This window comes from Melanerpes formicivorus, unplaced genomic scaffold, assembly GCF_026170545.1.
Source record: "Melanerpes formicivorus ecotype bairdi unplaced genomic scaffold, bMelFor1.0.p_v2 SCAF_1, whole genome shotgun sequence".
Lineage (NCBI taxonomy): Eukaryota > Metazoa > Chordata > Aves > Piciformes > Picidae > Melanerpes > Melanerpes formicivorus.
The window spans coordinates 24125403-24144033 of NW_027142353.1; the positions used below are offsets into that span (position 1 = coordinate 24125403).

General features: G+C 43.7%; 2 protein-coding genes across 4 annotated transcripts in view; one reads left to right on the forward strand and one right to left on the reverse strand.

The window, feature by feature from the left end:
* Positions 1-15739, forward strand: PROZ (protein Z, vitamin K dependent plasma glycoprotein). 2 transcript variants are annotated; one of them, XM_068137024.1, is made up of 9 exons: positions 1-12; positions 933-1088; positions 2981-3144; positions 5234-5258; positions 7516-7629; positions 10291-10422; positions 11603-11688; positions 11766-11889; positions 12870-15739. In XM_068137024.1, exons 2-9 carry the CDS (start codon positions 1025-1027, stop codon positions 13379-13381), a joined length of 1221 nt encoding a protein of 406 aa, XP_067993125.1. In that variant the 5' UTR covers positions 1-12; positions 933-1024; the 3' UTR covers positions 13382-15739. The 2 variants fall into 2 exon arrangements, with proteins under 2 accessions (XP_067993125.1, XP_067993116.1); XM_068137015.1 differs by lacking the exons at positions 1-12; positions 933-1088 and having other exon boundaries at positions 2711-3144.
* The window catches only part of PCID2 (PCI domain containing 2), a 14335-nt gene continuing 9641 nt past the window's right edge, over positions 13938-18631 (reverse strand). For both annotated transcript variants that reach the window (XM_068137032.1, XM_068137040.1), the window contains exons 12-15: positions 16496-16569; positions 16201-16326; positions 15861-15984; positions 13938-14857 (exon numbers count right to left, since the gene is read on the reverse strand). In XM_068137032.1, coding sequence (XP_067993133.1) covers positions 14768-14857; positions 15861-15984; positions 16201-16326; positions 16496-16569 — 414 coding nt within the window. In that variant the 3' untranslated portion in view covers positions 13938-14767. The remainder of the gene's footprint in view (positions 14858-15860; positions 15985-16200; positions 16327-16495; positions 16570-18631) is intronic.

Below are 18631 nucleotides of genomic sequence, written 5' to 3' on the forward strand. Positions count from 1 at the left end.
CTCTGCCTCATGGTCAGGCCTGATCCTTCTCCCTGCTACCTCCACACCTCTTTAAAGAGACTGGTTTGGGATTCTTATTTTTTTCTCCCATCCATCCTTGTTCCCTACCCTTTGTGAACCCTACCTGTTATTGTTACACATACATATATTTTCAAAAGAAAATTCTTTACCTCTCTACTTCCAAGCCAACTCCAAATTATTTCTTGGTGGATTTGCTCCTTCCCTTTCTTTTTTATCTCTCTGTTCGGAAGGAGGAGGGGGAGTCAGGGAGGGATTCTCAGCCTTGTCCCCATCTGAGCTCTTAAGTCCCAATTAAGGCTCAAACCACCACACACAGCAAGCATGTAGTGCCACTGGCTGACAAGCAACTGCACTGCTTGTTGAAGAAGCAATGGGCAAGCAAAGGAGAAGCTGGGCTGAAGGCTTTGTTGTGATGGCATTAGAGGAGTCCAGCCTTGTGACACTAGCAGCACATACTGCAGATGCTGCACCACGACTGCCATAGGCAGCAAGGCTAGCAACCCGAAGTTGCAACTTGGTTGCTCCAAAAGTGGATAGGCCTTTGATCAGTGCAGCCAAGCCTTGGCAAATGTTTTGTAGGGACAGTGTATGAAAGAGCCACACATTAAATTAAATTCTTGTAGCCATCATTCAGCTTGTGCTTTGCTTTGGTACAAAGAAATGTTCACACTGTTCATCTCTGCCAATTCTGTGTTACAGTAAGTGATGGCTGAAGGATGGGAGCAATACCCAAATCTTGGAACAGCTCTCAGCAGAGTTGGCAAACCTACTCCACCTTTAGCAAGTGCAATGAGAGAAGGGGCCCTGTTACACCACTAAGCAGTTTTTTTTAAGAGTGGGGTTTGTTTTTTTTCATATGTTGACATCAAGGCCAGGTTTTGCCCTTAGAGGTTTTGTTTTCTCACGAGCAGATGGACTTTAAACTTCAACATCACTCATGTAGCCATTTCCCTCAAGAGCTGCAAGAATGAGGGCAGGCAGCCATTAGGCTTTGAGGGTAACAATGGCAAGGTACTCTTGGACTATATTTCTTCTCTCAGCCCTTTTCCTTCAGACAGAGCAGACAGGTATGGCCTTTGTTTTGTTGCAGTTTTAATTCTGACATGTGCTACTGCTCCTCTAAAAACATTCCTGTTTTGTACCTTGTACAGTGTTTACTTTGTAGCATAGAGTGACATCACTTAATTTCCTGGCATTTCTCCTGTTTATTTCATATTGCTAAGTGAAAACTGTGGTAGGTTACTGAAGCAATGTAATTTTGAAGTGTCACTGTTTACACCAGGGTAACATTTTGTCTTTTCTTAAGATTCTTAAAGCATGCACCAAATATCAAGGAGAATTTCAGTTTATATTTCTAGTTGCTTCTGAAATAATAACAGAAGAGTCCTATGAAAAAGGCTGAGATTCATGCTTGCCATAGCTTGAAGAAATTTATATTTCGGTATTAATCCTCCATGGTGTGTCAAATATAAGGAGGAGATGAGCAAGGAAGAAAAAGATGATGACCACTTAAGTAGGTCAAAACACCCCTGGTAGTAGCAAAAGCGCAGTGCTGGTTACACTGTATGTGTCAGAACCCCTGCACAGCAGAAATGTGGCCTGAGGTGTCAGATAGCACTTTAAAGTGCAAACACAAACATGAAGCATTTTCTTTTTTAATAACACATGGGAGCCTGTTGCTTTTCAAATATCTTGCAAATGCATAACTAAGCATTTTAATGCAATTCCTGAATAATTTTGTTATCTCTCACTTCTTCCAGTTCTAACATTATTGAGTATCTTGACCTTTGTGCCTAGCACTGCTCGGCCCCCAAACACTGTCTAAAATTAAAAACAAAAAACCACCACAACAAAAATCCAATACCTACTCCAGTGGGTATTCTTTCCAAGCGCAGGAGAAACACATACAGCCAAATACTGCATAGTGTCAAAGGCTCCACCAAGGCACCAGCCATCCAGCTGGCAGGCAAATCTTTTTTGTGGGCATGTCCTGGTTTCAGCTGGGATAGAGTTAATTTTTTTCCTAGTAGCTGGTGCAGTGCTGTGTTTTGGAGCTAGTGTGCGAATAATGTTGGTAACACACTGATGTTTTAGTTGTTGCTAAGCAGTGTTTATACTAAGTCAAGGACTTTTCAGCTTCTCATACCACCCTGACAGCAAGAAGGCTGGAGGTACACAAGAACCTGAGAACGGGACACAGCAAGGACAGCTGACCCAAACTGGCCACAGGAATATTCCATACCACATGACATTATGCTCAGTATATTAACTAGAAGGAGTTGGCTGGGATGGGTGATTGCTGCTGGAGGACTGGCTGAGCATTGGTCAGCAGGCAGTGAGCAATGGCACTGTGCATCACTTGTCTTTCTTGGGGTTTATTTCTCTCTCTTTTTGTAATCTTCCTTTTCATTGCAATTGTTATTGTCATTATTACTATTTTTTAAAAGTTTATTTTTATTTCAAATCTTAAACTGTTCCTATCTCAATCCACAAGATTTACTTGGTTTTGATTCTCTCCCCCATCCCACCAGGAATGGAGCAGAGTGAGCAAGTGGCTGTGTGGTGTTTAGCTGGTGGCTGGGGACAAACCACAACACAGCATGATTGCAAAGAGTAGTTTTAAGACCTAGTAACTCCCATGTCCTTCATCTCTCTTCCTCTTTACTCAACTCAGAAAGACTATGGTGTTTTCCACATAAAGGATGGCATATGATATAGTCCTCTTAACTTAGCATTGCTGAGCTCTTGGTTATTCACACTAAGAGAGATTTGAGAGCTTCTCAGAAAAAATGGAGAAAAAAAAAGGAAAACCAAACCAAACCAAAACACAACAACCCCCCATCCCCCCAACCAACAAATAAACAAAACCCCCTGTGAAATCAGGAGATAAAAATGGTGAATATATATAAGGAAATTAGTCTAAGTACTGATGTTAGCATTTTATTGTACTGCATTCCAGTATTTATATCAGCTGATGATGCAAACAATGTTATCAAGAGACAGCGGCGTGCCAATTCCCTGCTTTTGGAGGAGATACTCCAAGGCAGCTTGGAAAGGGAATGCTTTGAAGAAAGGTGTACACATGAAGAAGCAAGAGAAGTATTTGAAAATGATGATATGCTTGTAAGTATTTGTGTATAATAAAAATTACTGCCTTCCCCCTTTACCATCGAATACAGCTCTACAGCCTGCTTAATTTGTTTGGGTTTCTCTCCATATGAAGTCTTTGTACTTTTTTCCTCAGCAGGTAGAAAGCAAGTGTCTTCAGTGGTCAAAATGGAAATGCAGAAGTCAACTCTGACACTTTTAGAAACCTATGTGACCTGTGCCTTATGTTGCAGAAATACATGTCTGTATCATCCTCTCTGATGGAAATACAGCTTCAGCATCCAGCAGGAGTAGGGAGGTGATTGTCCCCTTGTACTCCGCTCTGGTGAGGCCACATCTTGAGTGTTGTGTCCAGTTTTAGGTACCTCTATGCAAGAAAGATGTGGAGGTGCTGGAGCAAGCACAGAGCAGGGTAATGATGCTGGTGAAGGGCTTGGAGAATAAATCTTGCAAAGAGCAACTGAAGGAGCTGGAGCTGTTTAGTTTGGAAAAGAGGAGGCTGAGGGGAGACCTCATTGCTGTCCTCAACTACCTAAAAGGGCATTGGAGAGAGGCTGGTGCAGGACTCTTCTCACAGATAATTAGTGATAGAACAAGAGGGAATGGCCTCAAGGTACAACTGGGTAGGTTTGGACTGGACATTAGGGAAAAAAAAAATCACAGAAAGAGTGGTCAGGCATTGGAATGTGCTGCCCAGGGAGGTGGTTGAGTCACCAACCCTGGATGTGTTTAAAGGTGGCTTGGATGTGGTGCTTGGGGATATGGATTAGGGGTGAACTTTTGAGTAGGGTTAATGGGACCCATGACTAGACCATGGCACCAAGTGCCACGTCCAATGTCCTCTTGAACACCTCCAGGGACGGTGACTCCACCACCTCCCCGGGCAGCACATTCCAATGACCAATGACTGTTTTGGTGAAGAACTTTCTCCTCACCTCGAGCCTAAACCTCCCCTGGCGCAGCTTGAGACTGTGTCCCCTTGTTCTGGTGCTGGATGCCCCAGCGAAGAGACCAACCCCTTCCTGGCTACAGCCACCCTTCAGGTAGTTGTAGAGGGCAATGAGGACACCCCTGAGCCTCCTCTTCTTCAGTCTAAACAATCCCAGCTCCCTCAGCCTCTCCTCATAGGGCTTGTGTTCAAGGCCTCTCACCAGCCTTGTTGCCCTTCTCTGGACACATTCAAGTGTCTCAATGTCCTTCTTAAACTGAGGGGCCCACAACTGGACACGGTACTCAAGGTGTGGCCTAACCAATGCAGAGTACAGGGGCACAATGACCTCCCTGCTCCAGCTGGCCACACTGTTCCTAATGCAGGCCAGAATGCCATTGGCCCTCTTGGCCACCTGGGCACACTGCTGGCTCATGTTTAGGTGGCTGTCGATCAGCACCCCCAGGTCCCTCTCTGTTTGGCAGCTCTCCCACCTGAATGTTTCTGTGATTCTGTGATCCCTTAGGGTCCAGAAGAGCCAAAAGGGTGCTGAGATGGAGGGAAGCAATCCACCAGAAAGTAGTGGTAGCTATAGAAAGAAGCTCACTTGGTCAGCAGCTGCAAGTCCCCTGTACAAGAAACCCTCCTGACACTTACAACTAGATGCTGTGCTATTTAATGGGAATGTGGCCAAAGATGGTGTTCGCAGGGAAAGAGGAAACAGCTGTCAGACTGCCCAAAGATGTTCCCAGTGCATTGTAAAAGTTGCTGGTGACCATTGTTAGTGACACACAGCTCCATTCTTCTGCCTTCACCAGCTCCTGTTAAGGGACAAGTAGGGTCACTTCCCAAACCACTGCACACCAGAGAGACAATGTCTGGCCAGTTTTCCAGGAGGTCACATTGCTAAAGAATTCAGCTATCCGTCTCTCACCTGCAAAATGTTTCTCATAGCTTCTTAAGAAATAATAAGCAAGATGCAAACCTCCTTCCATAATCTCATTCAAATGTTACTGTCCGAGCAGAATCTAGTTGTGCGACTGCATAAATATTTAACCACAGCATGTATTCTCTCATATAATGTTTTGGTTTATGAAAGTATTTATGGAAGATTATATTATTTGAGAATTGCAATCTCATTTCTCCTTTTTTTATTTTTTTTTTAATTCCCCCCAGGAAATGTTTTGGGCTGTCTACTATGGTAAGCTCGCCTCTTAATTTCTCTCCTTCATTGCAGTGTCACTCTAGGAACATTATGACTCAGTCCAGTGCTGGTTTTCTGAGAGTTTTTTAGCTTTATTCTACAAGAAACACCCAGTTGCTACTTGTCTCAAGTAAAGCAGAAGGTAAAGTGTTGATGTGAAAGGATTAAAAAAGTAATAAACAGGGGAAAAAACCCAAGCCTTTAAAACTTCGAAGTGAGTAGAAGTTGAAGGTGAGGAGTTTTATCATAGTAAACAGGCTATTTCTTCTCTTGAACGTAAGGCTGTTCTGAAACAACCTTGGACCTATGAAAGTCTGCTTTGCTGATGCAATAGAGCAGTGCAGCTTTACCAGCAGAATCTCCCAAATACAAACCTAACACTTAAACCTGAGTGAGATAAATAGGTGTTAAAATCTACTGGGCTGTTGGCAAACTTTGAACACTGGCACCACATCATCCCTTGGCAGTTGTTGAGGCAAAAATATATGAATCTGTAAAAGTTGAGGGCTGATGTTATCTAGATGTCTCCCAAACATGGAGTCTGGGACACCAGGTTATGGTGGGTGTGCCCTATTCTTTCCCTTTTTTCTACATCCTTTGTCCTAAGTTGTTCTCCTGTTTCATTAATATCTGGCCTTGGGTTTAGACAGTGGATAAGGAGGTGTCAAACCCAGAAATTAGTATTAATTTTCTTCAGAAGCCACTAAAACGCTGAGTCCAGGGAACCATTCTGTGGAATAAACCCATTAGTGATATGTGTTACAAAGAACAATGCTGCCTACCTGGCTTACAGTAGTCTGTGTTTTACTACCTCACTTAATGATAATGTCATTTGAGACATCTCTATTCTGTGATGTTCACTGATTCTCCACTAGCTCTCTTATCCTATAATATACTTCAATTTGATTGGTTTGGATTATTTAATCTTGGGAAATGCATGTTTGTTGTTTCTTACCACCTTCTTATTTTGCTGAATGCTTACAAACAATTTGGTCATTCCAGTAGCTTTCCAGTAGCAGAAATTGCACCATTTTCTCTATAAATCCTGGAATCTTCTTCTTCCTCCTTCCATAAAGCTAGGTTCTAGGTTTCTTACAGAAATTCACCTGACCCCAGACATTTTCTGAGACTTCATTGCCTACATTTGACCATGCATTTCAGAGGCTTGATATTATCTAACTTGCTTCAGAATGTTGTCAGCAGTCCTTCCCTAGCTCCAGCTACCCAGCATTGCTGCTGGAGGTCCTCACTCCTTAACTCTCTGCCTCTCAACTCTGCTGATGAGTACCCCCTCAGTCACTCAAAAACCTTCCCAGGAGACTTAAATTGTACCATGGTATGCTGTTGGCACCTGACTGCAGCTGGGCTGAAGGTGGTAATTGCTTTAAGCTAGTATTTTAGTACTGCTCAAGCTAACAGATACATGTGCCCATAGGCTCAGCAGATGGTGGTTGGGTATTTTTTTCCTGGTACCAGGCAGTTTTCACTTTTCTATCCCTGCTATCAATTAGGGAAGCCCATTGACTGATGTTAACCTCTCTGATGAAGTTTTCCATTTTAGAAAGGTTGAAGAACATGTCCCTGGTTAGGATTTTCCATCTTGAAGCCTGACCACTCAAGTCTATGATAAGAAATCATTGTTTGGAGAACATTTCCAAACTCTTTTGGAGTCTTCTCAGTGGAAAGCTTAAAGGGAAACTGGCAACATTTCCTGGTGCTTCACCTACAGGCATCTTCCAGTTTTGATTTTCAATTCTTCAGAAAGACTAAGCTTGCCAGCGTCTAACCTGCTCTATAGTAGTTGTACAGATATTTAAGCACCAGATTTCCTTGTATTTTGGTGTTGCTTGCCATGTAATTTTAATGCCAGCTGTTTTTTATCCAGTACATATCAACACAGATGGATCCCTAAACCATGTGGCTCATATTGCATTTGTAATGAGAGCATAAACTGTAACTCCATTTTTCCTTGAAGCAGAGGATCCATCCTTCAGAAGCAGGCTCTGCCTCTGGGCAGCTCTGGGCACCTCCTGGCCTCTCTGCAGGAGCACCTCTGGAAGCAGAGTCTGGCTAAAATTACTCCTGAGGAGCTAAAATTACTCCTGAGGAGCAATTTGGTGAGATGCAGTCTATTTGCTTCCAAACAGAGTCTTTTTATAGTGCTTATCTGAGTGGTTTGCATGCCAGGAAGGGGGCTGCATAATTCAGGTCAGCAGTGGTGGTGACTCATTCCTCTTTTGTGGCATTTCTTCAGGTGGTAGGAAGTGCTCCTCGAGCCCCTGCCAGCACAATGGTGTGTGCGAGGACAATATTCGAGGCTACACCTGCACCTGTACTGAGGGCTATGAGGGAGAGAACTGTGGTTTGGGTAAGGCATCACCTGCTTCTGAGAAGCTCTACCTCCTCCTGTCATAAGGGGTCCTCAGGAAACCATACACAGCAATCTTATTATGGCCGGTTATCATATTTTAGGTTAAAACACACAGCTCTTGGCAAGGCAGGGGTGATATGTGCTGCCTGTCTACCAAAACATTATGGTGTCCTGAGGTTACATATGCTGCCTCAGCCCTCCAAGCCTCTCTTCTCTGAGGATGCAGCAACCTGATCTCCTTCTATGATCAGGTGACCCGCCTGGTGGATGTGGGGAGGCCTGTGGATGTAGTCTACCTGGACCTCAGCAAGGCCTTTGACACCGTCCCCCATAGCAAACTGCTGGCCAAGCTGTCAGCCCATGGCTTGGACGGGAGCACACTGCGATGGGTTAGGAACTGGCTGGAGGGCCGAGCCCAGAGAGTGGTGGTGAATGGTGTCACATCCAGCTGGCAGCCAGTCACTAGTGGTGTGCCCCAAGGATCAGTGCTGGGCCCTGTGCTCTTTAACATCTTTATTGATGATCTGGATGAGGGCATTGAGTCCATCATCAGCAAATTTGCTGACAACACCAAGCTGGGGGCAGGAGTTGATCTGCTGGAGGGTAGAGAGGCTCTGCAGAGGGACCTCGACAGGCTGGACAGATGGGCAGAATCCAACGGCATGAGATTTAACACATCCAAGTGCCGGGTTCTGCACATTGGCCACAACAACCCCATGCAGAGCTACAGGCTGGGGTCAGAGTGGCTGGAGAGCAGCCAGGCAGAGAGGGACCTGGGGGTACTGGTCGATGGTAGGCTGAACATGAGCCTGCAGTGTGCCCAGGTGGCCAGGAGGGCCAATGGCATCCTGGCCTGCATCAGGAACAGTGTGGCCAGCAGGAGCAGGGAGGTCATTGTGCCCCTGTATACTGCACTGGTTAGGCCACACCTCGAGTACTGTGTCCAGTTCTGGGCCACGCAGTTTAGGAAGGAGGTTGACTTGCTGGAACGAGTCCAGAGAAGAGCAACAAAGTTGGTGAGGGGTTTGGAACACAAGCCCTATGAGGAGAGGCTGAGGGAGTTGGGGTTGCTCAGCCTGGAGAAGAGGAGACTCAGGGCTGACCTTATCACTCTCTACAACTACCTGAAGGGAGGTTGTAGACAGGTGGATGATGGTCTCTTCTCCCAGGCAGCCAGTACCAGAACAAGAGGACACAGTCTCAGGCTGCACCAGGGGAGGTTCAGGTTGGATATTAGGAAGAAGTTCTATACAGAAAGAGTGATTGTGCTATGGAATGGGCTGCCCGGGGAGGTGGTGGAGTCGCCGTCATTGAAGGTGTTCAGGAGGAGACTTGATGGGGTGCTTGGTGCCATGGGTTAGCTGTTTGGTTGGGTTGGATTGGTTGATGGGTTGGACACGATGATCTTGAAGGTCTCTTCCAACCTGGTTTGGTTTATTCTAATAAAGGTTTATTCTATTCTAAAAGGGCTGAAGCAAGCTGCCCTCACAGGTGGGCTCCAAAGGCAGCCCTGCCACTGCCACCTGCACTCCCTGACTGTATGTCCTGTTGTAGTCCTAGGCAGCATGTGGTCTGAAGAGCTAGGGCCGTGGTGTCAGGGTGATTGGAAAGCCTCCAAGGCCACATACCCACAAGACAGCTCCTCAGGACAGCAGGACTCCAGAAAACAAACCATTTTCAGTGGAAGTGTAAAAGGCATAAAACAAACCAGATTCTTTCTAGCATGTAAAACACTCTGGGACAGATCCTACATGTTTACATCTGCCAGGTTCTACTTTCCAGCTCTTACATCAGTATTCTTGCTGACTTGGAGGTCCCCTGGGGTGGGAGACGCCCTGGCTGCCATAAGGCAGGGTCATTTTTTTGTGTAAGGGGTGTGACTGTGAGCAGCTTCTGGAGGAGCACAGAGAGTGACACAGCTTGAACCAGTGCTGAGAGCTGGATCTGCTCAGCATGAGCCATGTTATGTGAGGGGTTTTGCTACTTCTCCATCTGTGAGCTAGATCCACCATTGAATTGTTGTTCCTTGTGTTGCTTTGTGCTGAAACATATGTGTTAGCTCACCTAGAGGAAGTTGACCAAGCATGTGGCAATTGTGGTTAATGCTCCCTTTCTTTTTTTGTGTCTTTGACAGTTGCTAATATTCTTAGCACAAGCATACTAAGAAGCAATGAGGGCTTCAAGCACAGCAAGAGTTTTGTATTGGTTTTATTTAGAATCGGATAGCTTTAGCCTACTTCCTCAAACAATACCTACCTTCTTAACATGTGCAGCAGCTCTTTCCACTGCAGATAGTTACATGCTTTAAGAGAGCAGAAAGAACACCTCTGGCATCCTTCCATGGGTTCACACAGAAAGCCTGATTTGACCCTTTGCTAATGCTCCCCAAAACTCAGAGGAGCAGACAGTCTGGTGCAGAGAAGTACAGGGTGACCAGAGTTTGCAAGGAGAAGGTGGGCAGTGCAGAGACCCATCTGTTTCAGAGTTTTGCTTAACAAGGGGAAAAGCAATGTGGTAGGATACACTACCTACCCAGAGTTTATCCACCTCCACAAAAAGCAAGTAAAAATGAAATGCTTAGAAAAGAGGACTCAGTCTGTGCAAGAATACTCCAGTTGAACTGTTCCCAATACTTTTCCTCTACTTGTTCTTGTTTAGCTAAAAATGAATGTCACCACCAAGCAAAGGAAGGTTGTCACCACTTCTGCTACCCAGGAAGTGATTCCTACCATTGTTCCTGCGCTGATGGTTACGAGCTTGGGAAGGATAAAAAGCAGTGCATTGCCTTAGGTAGGTGCGAGCATGGAAGTACAGTGAGCACATACTTTCTTTCAGTGCTGCACTTTGCTCCATTAATACACAAATTCTGGGAGTGGGCAGGCCACCATCTGATATCCAAATGCTAACGGCCTGCTTGGAGACTGAAGTGATGGGAATATTGCTGACCTTCCAAGCTGGGAAGAAAAAGGAGGAATCTAGGGACCACTACCCAAGATACCAGTGCACTGGTAAAAGAAGCAATATTTGATCTGAACATTTAAGCATGGCTCTGCAGAGAGGACTTATACCATCTTATGTATCATTACTAAGCATAGTCATGGAAAACCTGGCTGTGAAAGAGCATTGCACTGATGACTTGTTTATTTGGGAAGGAGGTTTAATTGTATCCAGTTGGGCACCTGATGGTCTGATAAACAAATGGCAACTGCCTAAAGCAGTTGCCCTCTTCATTTTTCAATGTCACTTGCTTAGATCTGCCAGAAACACAGTAGATATGCTTAGACACTTGTCTATATTGGCAAGTAGGGCAGCTGAGTAGGAGTTTAGCTGTAGAGCCACACTTTTGATGATGACAGCTTGACATCCATAACCCTTTCACATTTCAGGTTTGCCTTTACTTCAGGTTAGCTCTAGTTTGGTTTTGTGGATTATGTTAGCTATGAGAGTGAATTATGCATGCTCCTGGAGAGTGTCTTCAGGTTTAACTTTACCTAAACAGCATCCAGTTTGTGTGACCCAAGACAATGCCTCAAGGTGAAAAGAAAGTGTGATAAATGCAGATAACTGGGAGATCCACTTGATCCACAGGTGTGCATTTAATAAGGAAACACCAAGCTTTATCTTGTCCAGCTTGGGCCACAGCTATGAAATATTTGGTGCAATTCAGATAGAGAATGTGAAGATGAGGAAGCAAACTGTGCTGATGGTTGGCTGGAGAGGAAGCCCAGTTTCATTAGTTACAGACAGCAAAATCTGGTCACCACAAGTCCTAAAACATTCAGCACCATCTCTAAGTTGTCAGACGGCAAATGCAAGTGAATTATTCTACTTTTCACCAGCTAAGAAACTGCACTTCTTCTTTTGCTAGGTGCAAAATCAAAACTCCAAAGTCAAAGTGGAAGCAATATGGTATTAGCTGTCTGGAAATGGTGTAGCATGAGGTTTTGATTGTTTTAAATTCATTTGCTAGATCAATGTGCATGTGGCAGACTTCAAGACAGCAACAACCTGTTACATGAAAGCAGGAAGAAATGCGATGAGCGATTTCCTTGGCAGGTATTTCTAGCAATTCATTAAGCCCGTCACTCAACCTCACAGGGACAGCTCCCTAATGCCTTTTTGCATTTTCTTAGGTCCTGCTGATAAACTCAGAAGGGAAGGGCTTCTGTGAAGGAGTGCTGCTAAAAAGTAACTTCGTATTGACTACAGCAGAGTGTGCCCTTCTGCACAGCCATTTTGAAATCAGGGCTGGTGCTGGTAGGTGATCAAACACCTTTTTTTCTGGTTACAGCACAGTTTAGCATGCACAAGCTAAGGGGTGTGGTTAGTAGGTTGAGAGAGGCTGTCCTTCCCCTCTCCTCTGCCCTGGTGAGGCCCTATCTGGCCTATTGTGTCCCAGTTCTGGGCCTCTCAATTCAAGGACAGCACAGAGCCATAAAACCAATCATGGGAGTGGAACATCTTCCTTATGAGGAGAGACTGAGGGAGCTGAGTCTAGTTTGGAGGAGGCTGAGGGGTGACCTCATTAATGTTTATAAATAAGTAAAGGGTGAGTGCCAAGAGGATAGAGGCAGGCTCTTCTCAGTGATGCCCAATGACAAGACATGCAAAGGGTGGAAGTTGAGGCATAGGAAGTTCCATGGAAACACAAGGAAATAAATTTTCACTATGTGCCCAGATGGGTTGAGGAGCCTCCCTCTCTGGAGATAGTCAAAACCTGCCTGGATGTGTCCCTGTGTGATCTGGTAAAGATGATCCTGCTCTGGCAGGGAGCTTGGACTAGATGATCTTTCAAGGTCCCTTCCAAGCCCTAACATTCTGTGATGAAATCTGCTGTCATCTCATGTAAGTATCTTAAGCTACTACTACATTTGCCCCAAATTCTGCTACAAGTCAAGCAGAGACACAACTGCTTCTTGAATGCAAGTCAGAATTCAGCACCTAGGGGTAAGCTAAACCAGGTGCATGTAGAGGTGGCTTTTGTTTCATGCAAAAATTCACTGCTCTTGTTGGGTAAATTTGTCCTCCTCTATGGAATTATGAGTGCTTCCACACAGTATTAAAAAGATGTCCATGTATCATTCATAGTGTTCTGTGGTGGTTTCAAGAAAAAGTGCCTTTAGTTTCTCTGCTGCAAATATTTCTCAAGCATGACCAGGCAGCTGTCAGTAGGCTTGCAGTTTTCAGGTCTATGATAAATTATTCCCAAGAGCTCTGAAATGTCTTTTGCTTCACAGGGCCTAAGGGAAAAAATGGAACTGAGAAGATAATGCAAGTTAGTGAGAAACACATACATATCCGGTATGATGAAGACACTGGTGAGAACAATATTGCATTACTACAACTCCAAGAGCATGTTGAGTGCAACAACCACCAGCTTCCTGTTTGCATCCCTGAAAGAGACTTTGCAGAACACATTTTAATTCCAAAATTTACCGGTACAGTCAGTGGCTGGAGAATGGAAGGTGAGGAACTGCAAGGTGATGAGCTGCAGGTTTCCTACCTTCCTGCTGAGGACTGCAAGCAAATACTCAACATAAGCCTCACAAACAGGCAGTTTTGTGGACACCTCCAGAAGGCCACAGAAAAACAACTGCTTGGAGGAAGCTTTTTAGCTACTGAGTATAAGGGCACTTGGTTTCTGACTGGCATCCTGGGATCATGGCCACTAGAAGACACTGACTGGGAAACACTTCTATTCACTAACACTGCAAGGTATACAATATGGTTCAAACAAAAAATGAGGTAAGACACAAACACAACCAACCCTCCAGCACTAAACTACTGTCAGTCACACTGCAAGGAAACATTTGGATGCAGCCAGGACACTCATCTGACACTGTGACAATTTGCAGCAATAGAAGTTGCAACAGATACATATATATAAGCATGCAGAAAGATTGTATCAACAGAAGAAGGAAAAACACAGTACTGCAAAAGTCACGATGTAATAAATCAAGCTATATTATCAAAAACTGACTGAATTTTAAGTTTCCTAGAACTGCTCAAACTAAAAAAAGCATTGCTACATTTCTGGGATTTTAAATGTTGCTAGAAAGAAATGAGCCTGTTTAATTCTTGTCAGCCTGAGGCTTGATTCTGCAAATCCATACTCCTATTTCAGCACCCCTACAAGTAAAACTTTCAAAGAGCAGGGGAACTCCAAGCTTTCACATGCCTATGTTGACATAGAACTTGACACTCTCACCACTAAAAAATTATTCCCTTCATACATGGTACCTGTATTTTCCCTTATGAATCACGTTCACATCAGTTTGTGGATAAAACAAACCCCAACTCTCACGGAGGAGAAAAAAAGATCATTTATTTCCTTTAAAAATAATTAGAAAACCCCAAAACTACAATCTTATCACTATGGACAAAGTTATGTTGGACCACCCACAAAAAAACCAAACCCCTCAAGGAAGTAACACCTAAAACTATTGGATCCAATGGAGTGTTTCCCCATTAGCAGAACAAACCAGAATATGGATCAGTTACTGAGATAAGTTTTTGTTCATTGTAACAAAAAAGAAAGAAATCGCCCCCGAACCCACCTGTGGGCATCTACAAACAAAAATCCCACACCTACTTGAACCCATAAGTATCGTTGACACAGCAAAGCTTTTGGTGCCAAGCACTTCTCTATTTTTTAGAGAAAGCTTGGAAAGAGTATTTAATACCAACAAGATTACTGAAGAGACAAAAAAAATCCATGGAAACCATGAAAGGAAACATCATTGCCACTCTGAAGAATGGATTAACAGAAATAACAAGGGATGGATACTTCTCCTCTCTGAAAGATAAATGCAAAAATACTAACACAAAGTAGTTTATAAAAGCTTTAAAGTAAAGTTGGAAGGAATTTGGAATGCTTTTCTTTATCTCCTCATTAAGTATTTTGAATGATCTAGAGAGCCTGCGGAAACTATCACTGAAAAGTCAGCATTTCATTCCAATGCACTTTGTAACACCGGCAGCCTTGGCCATTCTGGGAAAGAAGCCACAAACAGTTCCTGGTATTCCAGTCCTGGACGTGAACCAGGTCATCTGCAATGTTCTCGGAGTGATTAGGAGCAGCTCCACTGGGCAAACTGAGTATCAGAAAAGTACTTCCATGGATAAGATGCAACACTCAACACACAGTTGACAGTGGAGGAAATGGGTTCTGCTTACTGACCACAAGCTTTTGATGCTGATGAGATATATAGCCTTTAATGTGACCCTGGCACAAGGAGAAAAAGACAGCATTAGTACTGCAAGCTGGTAACACAATGCCTGTAACCTCAGCTGTCTTCAGGCTACATCAAGCCAAGCTATGCGTGTATACCCCATCACTGCTGCACTACTGTACTCAGCAGCTATAAGAATGCTTTTTTTTTTTGTAAGTGTGTCAACTCCCAGAGGAATCTGAAAGTTAGAACCATAATTGTGTGTGTCTGTGTACACTAATGGTGCTGTCAGCCTGAGAGCCCGTTGCCAGGGCCCCCTACTGGTCTGCTTACATTACCTTGAAGAGACAGAGCTCTACAGAAGTGTTGCTAACTTCCCTCTTGCTCACTTCCATATGGGGATATTAATTAATCACTGTTTCATACATAATAAACTAAATGACACAGTATTTCCTTTTCTGATGTAGTGCTGTAACACTGAAAGAAACCTTCCAGGGACCAATATTTGTTACTCCTAGACCTCACCAAATCATCTGTTTCAGGCATGGAGAAGTGGTTTATTTTCTTGCTGACATTGCAATGCTGCTCCAAAACCTCTGATTCCTTGGAAATCTCTAGATTACAAGCCTTTAATCTGCTCATGAGTAGTGGAGATCCACTTAGAGAAATATAAAATGTGAAACAAAACCACAGAAATTCAGTTTGTTTCTTTTCTAGTATTAGAATGCTAAGAATCTCCTAATTCAAATGCATTTCAAATTTTTGCATTTTTAAACCAGTATTTTTGCATATATAGAACTGCCAGTATTAGATGTTTAACGTAAAATTCAAATTTAGCTTTACCTGATACATGCAAAAGAGGCAGGAACTACAGAAGGCCCTTAGGGCCAACAAAAGCACTTCACTTTGGGCACAAATAAATACTTCCCCCCCCCCCCCCCCCAAGAAAACCTGGGATTATGAATATATTTTTTTTATAATAAACTTTTATTCTCTACCTAATATTATTAGTGTTTGAAGTCTGGACGGGCTAGACAAGAAGTGGTCAGCACATACCATGTATATAAGGTTAGCTAAAATGCACTGGACTTCATCGATATCAACATCATCAACTTGCATGAATTTCAGAGCAAACAGAAAGGCATCTAGAGATAGCTGATGGGTTTTGAGTAGTAAATACCTGGAAGAGGCAACAGAGGGAAAACCAAAATCTGCTGATGAAAAACAATTACTTCAAAATTGCAGTTCTTAGAAAAGTGACATTTCCACAATAAATTCACTAACAGTAATTCAGTTCTCTCACAGAGAACTAAGGAGTATGTATGTCTATATCACAGTCCTAGCTGAAAACACATTAAGGATGCTTTTATGAAAATGTAGGTTTTGTTATGCTTACACTTTCTTAAATAGATTTCTGTACGTGATGATTTTCAGCTTCTCAAGGATCAGAAAGATTCCACATCGAATAAAGAAGCTCTCATGCTTTGCCAAAGCTTCATTCAGCAGGAGGAGATTGCCTTCACTACAAGGATGAAGAAATGAAAACATGAGAGGGTCTCACTCAAATAAGAAAGCAAATGCCTCACTTGGTAGGAATATCTCTCCCCTGCCCCCCTCAAACATCCCAAATCAGCATCTTTTACTTAAGACTTTTTGAACTAACACACAATGCAATAAAACAATCATCATACCTCACAGCCTTTGTTACTTCAGCAAACTGCATAAGGTCATACTTTTTTAAGAGCTGAATTGTTGGCATATGGCCCTGAAAAATAAACAGGTTCCAAGTTTTCCAGGGTAAAGTTAAATGCATTTTAAATGTAATATAGCAAGCTATAAAAACATTTCTTAAATATACATATATAACCATATTTTATTTTCTCTAAAGAGGTGAATAAAAGTATTTCCTGGTCAAGCTGTCAGCCCATGGCTTGGACAGCACCACTCTGTGCTGCGTTAGGAACTCACTGGAGGGCTGAGCCCAGAGAGTGGTGGTGAATGGTGCCACATCCAGCTGGCAGCCAGGCACTAGTGGAGTCCCCCAGGGATCAGTGCTGGGCCACATGCTCTTTAACATCTTTATTGATGATCTGGATAAAGGCATTGAGTACATCATCAGTAAATTTGCTGATGACACCAAGCTGGGGGCAGGAGTTGATCTGTTAGAGGGTAGGAGAGCTCTGCAGAGGGACCTCGACAGGCTGGACAGATGGGCAGAGTCCGACGGCATGAGATTTAACACATCCAAGTGCCGGGTTCTGCACATTGGCCACAACAACCCCATGCAGTGCTACAGGCTGGGGCCAGAATGGCTGGAGACCAGCCAGAGAGACGGGAACCTGGGGGTGCTGGTTGATAGTAGGCTGAACACAAGGCAGCAGTGTGTCCAGATAGCCAAGAAGGCCAATGGCATCCTGGCCTGTATCAGGAATAGTGTGCCCAGCAGGAGCAGGGAGGTCATTCTGCCCCTACACACAACATTGGTTAGGCCACACCTTGAGTGTTTTGTCCAGTTCTGGGCCCCTCAGTTTAGGAAAGATGTTAAATTGATGTAACATGTCCAGAGAAGGGCAACAAAGCTGGGGAGGGGTTTGGAGCACAAGCCCTATGAGGAGAGGCTGAGGGAGCTGGGGTTGCTTAGCCTGGAGAAGAGGAAGCTCAGAGGAGACCTTATTGCTGTCTACAACTACCTGAAGGGAGGTTGTAGGCAGGCAGGGCTTGGTCTCTTCTCCCAGGTGGCCAGCACCAGAACAAGAGGACACAGTCTCAAGCTGCACCAGGGGAGGTTTAGGCTGGTTGTTAGGAAGTTCTTCATAGAAAGAGTGATTGGCCATTGGAATGGGCTGCCTGGGGAGGTGGTTGAGTCACCATCACTGGAGGTGTTTAAGAAGAGACTGGATGGGGTGCTTGGTGCCATGGTTTAGTTGATTAGATAGTGTTGGATGATAGGTTGGACTTAATGTTCTCTGAGGTCTCTTCCAACCTGGTTAATTCTATTCTATTCTATTCTATAGACAACTCCCCTGTCCCAGTCAAATACCTGGTAGCTCAAGTCATAATAAGTCATCTCACTATTTAGAGAGTCTTAATATATCTTAATGTTGGGGAACAGTTAAACTGTAAAATCAGCATCCTGTGACAAGATGTCTGGGCAGATCCAGATTTTACATTATGGCTGTATGATCTAAACTGCAAACAGAAGAATCACAAGAATCCCAAGTATTACTAATATTACAAGCAATGCTTCAGAAGTGTCAAGTGCTGGCTCAGTCTGTGCTACATTTTTTCCTTCCCTATGCCTCCATGCAGAAACAAAAAAGTTCTCTCATAAAAAAAAAACCAAACCAAAAAGTTTAAATTTAAAGAAACAAAATTAATTCTTATTGCTAGGTCAGGTAAGACAGAACCACCTACTCTAATGAAAGAAACTTTGTTTTTTACCTCCCTGCACAGCAGAGATCAGATTGCATACTGACTTGGGTCACACTTTAAATTTAGTTACCATCATGCTATGCTGTTAGTACCTCCTTTCCTGGTTGGAGGATTAGCTGAGAGCAGAAGTCAGTTACATGTTTACTGAGAGCTGCTAGAAATAAAAAAAGACCATCCAAGCTATTTTAGTACAGTTTCAGGTCAGTGTTGATGTTCAGGCTGTGATTTAAAAAAAGTAACTGTGAAAACAATGACCTTTATCTAGTTTCTCTAGTGTTGCTTATACACTAGAACTGCCCCAGAAAACTTTATTACCAAAGTAATCTCAGGTTGTACCTTTAGGTAGGGTGTAAAGGAAGGCAGGGTCAAAGGAGGGTGAAATTGCTGGTTGGATT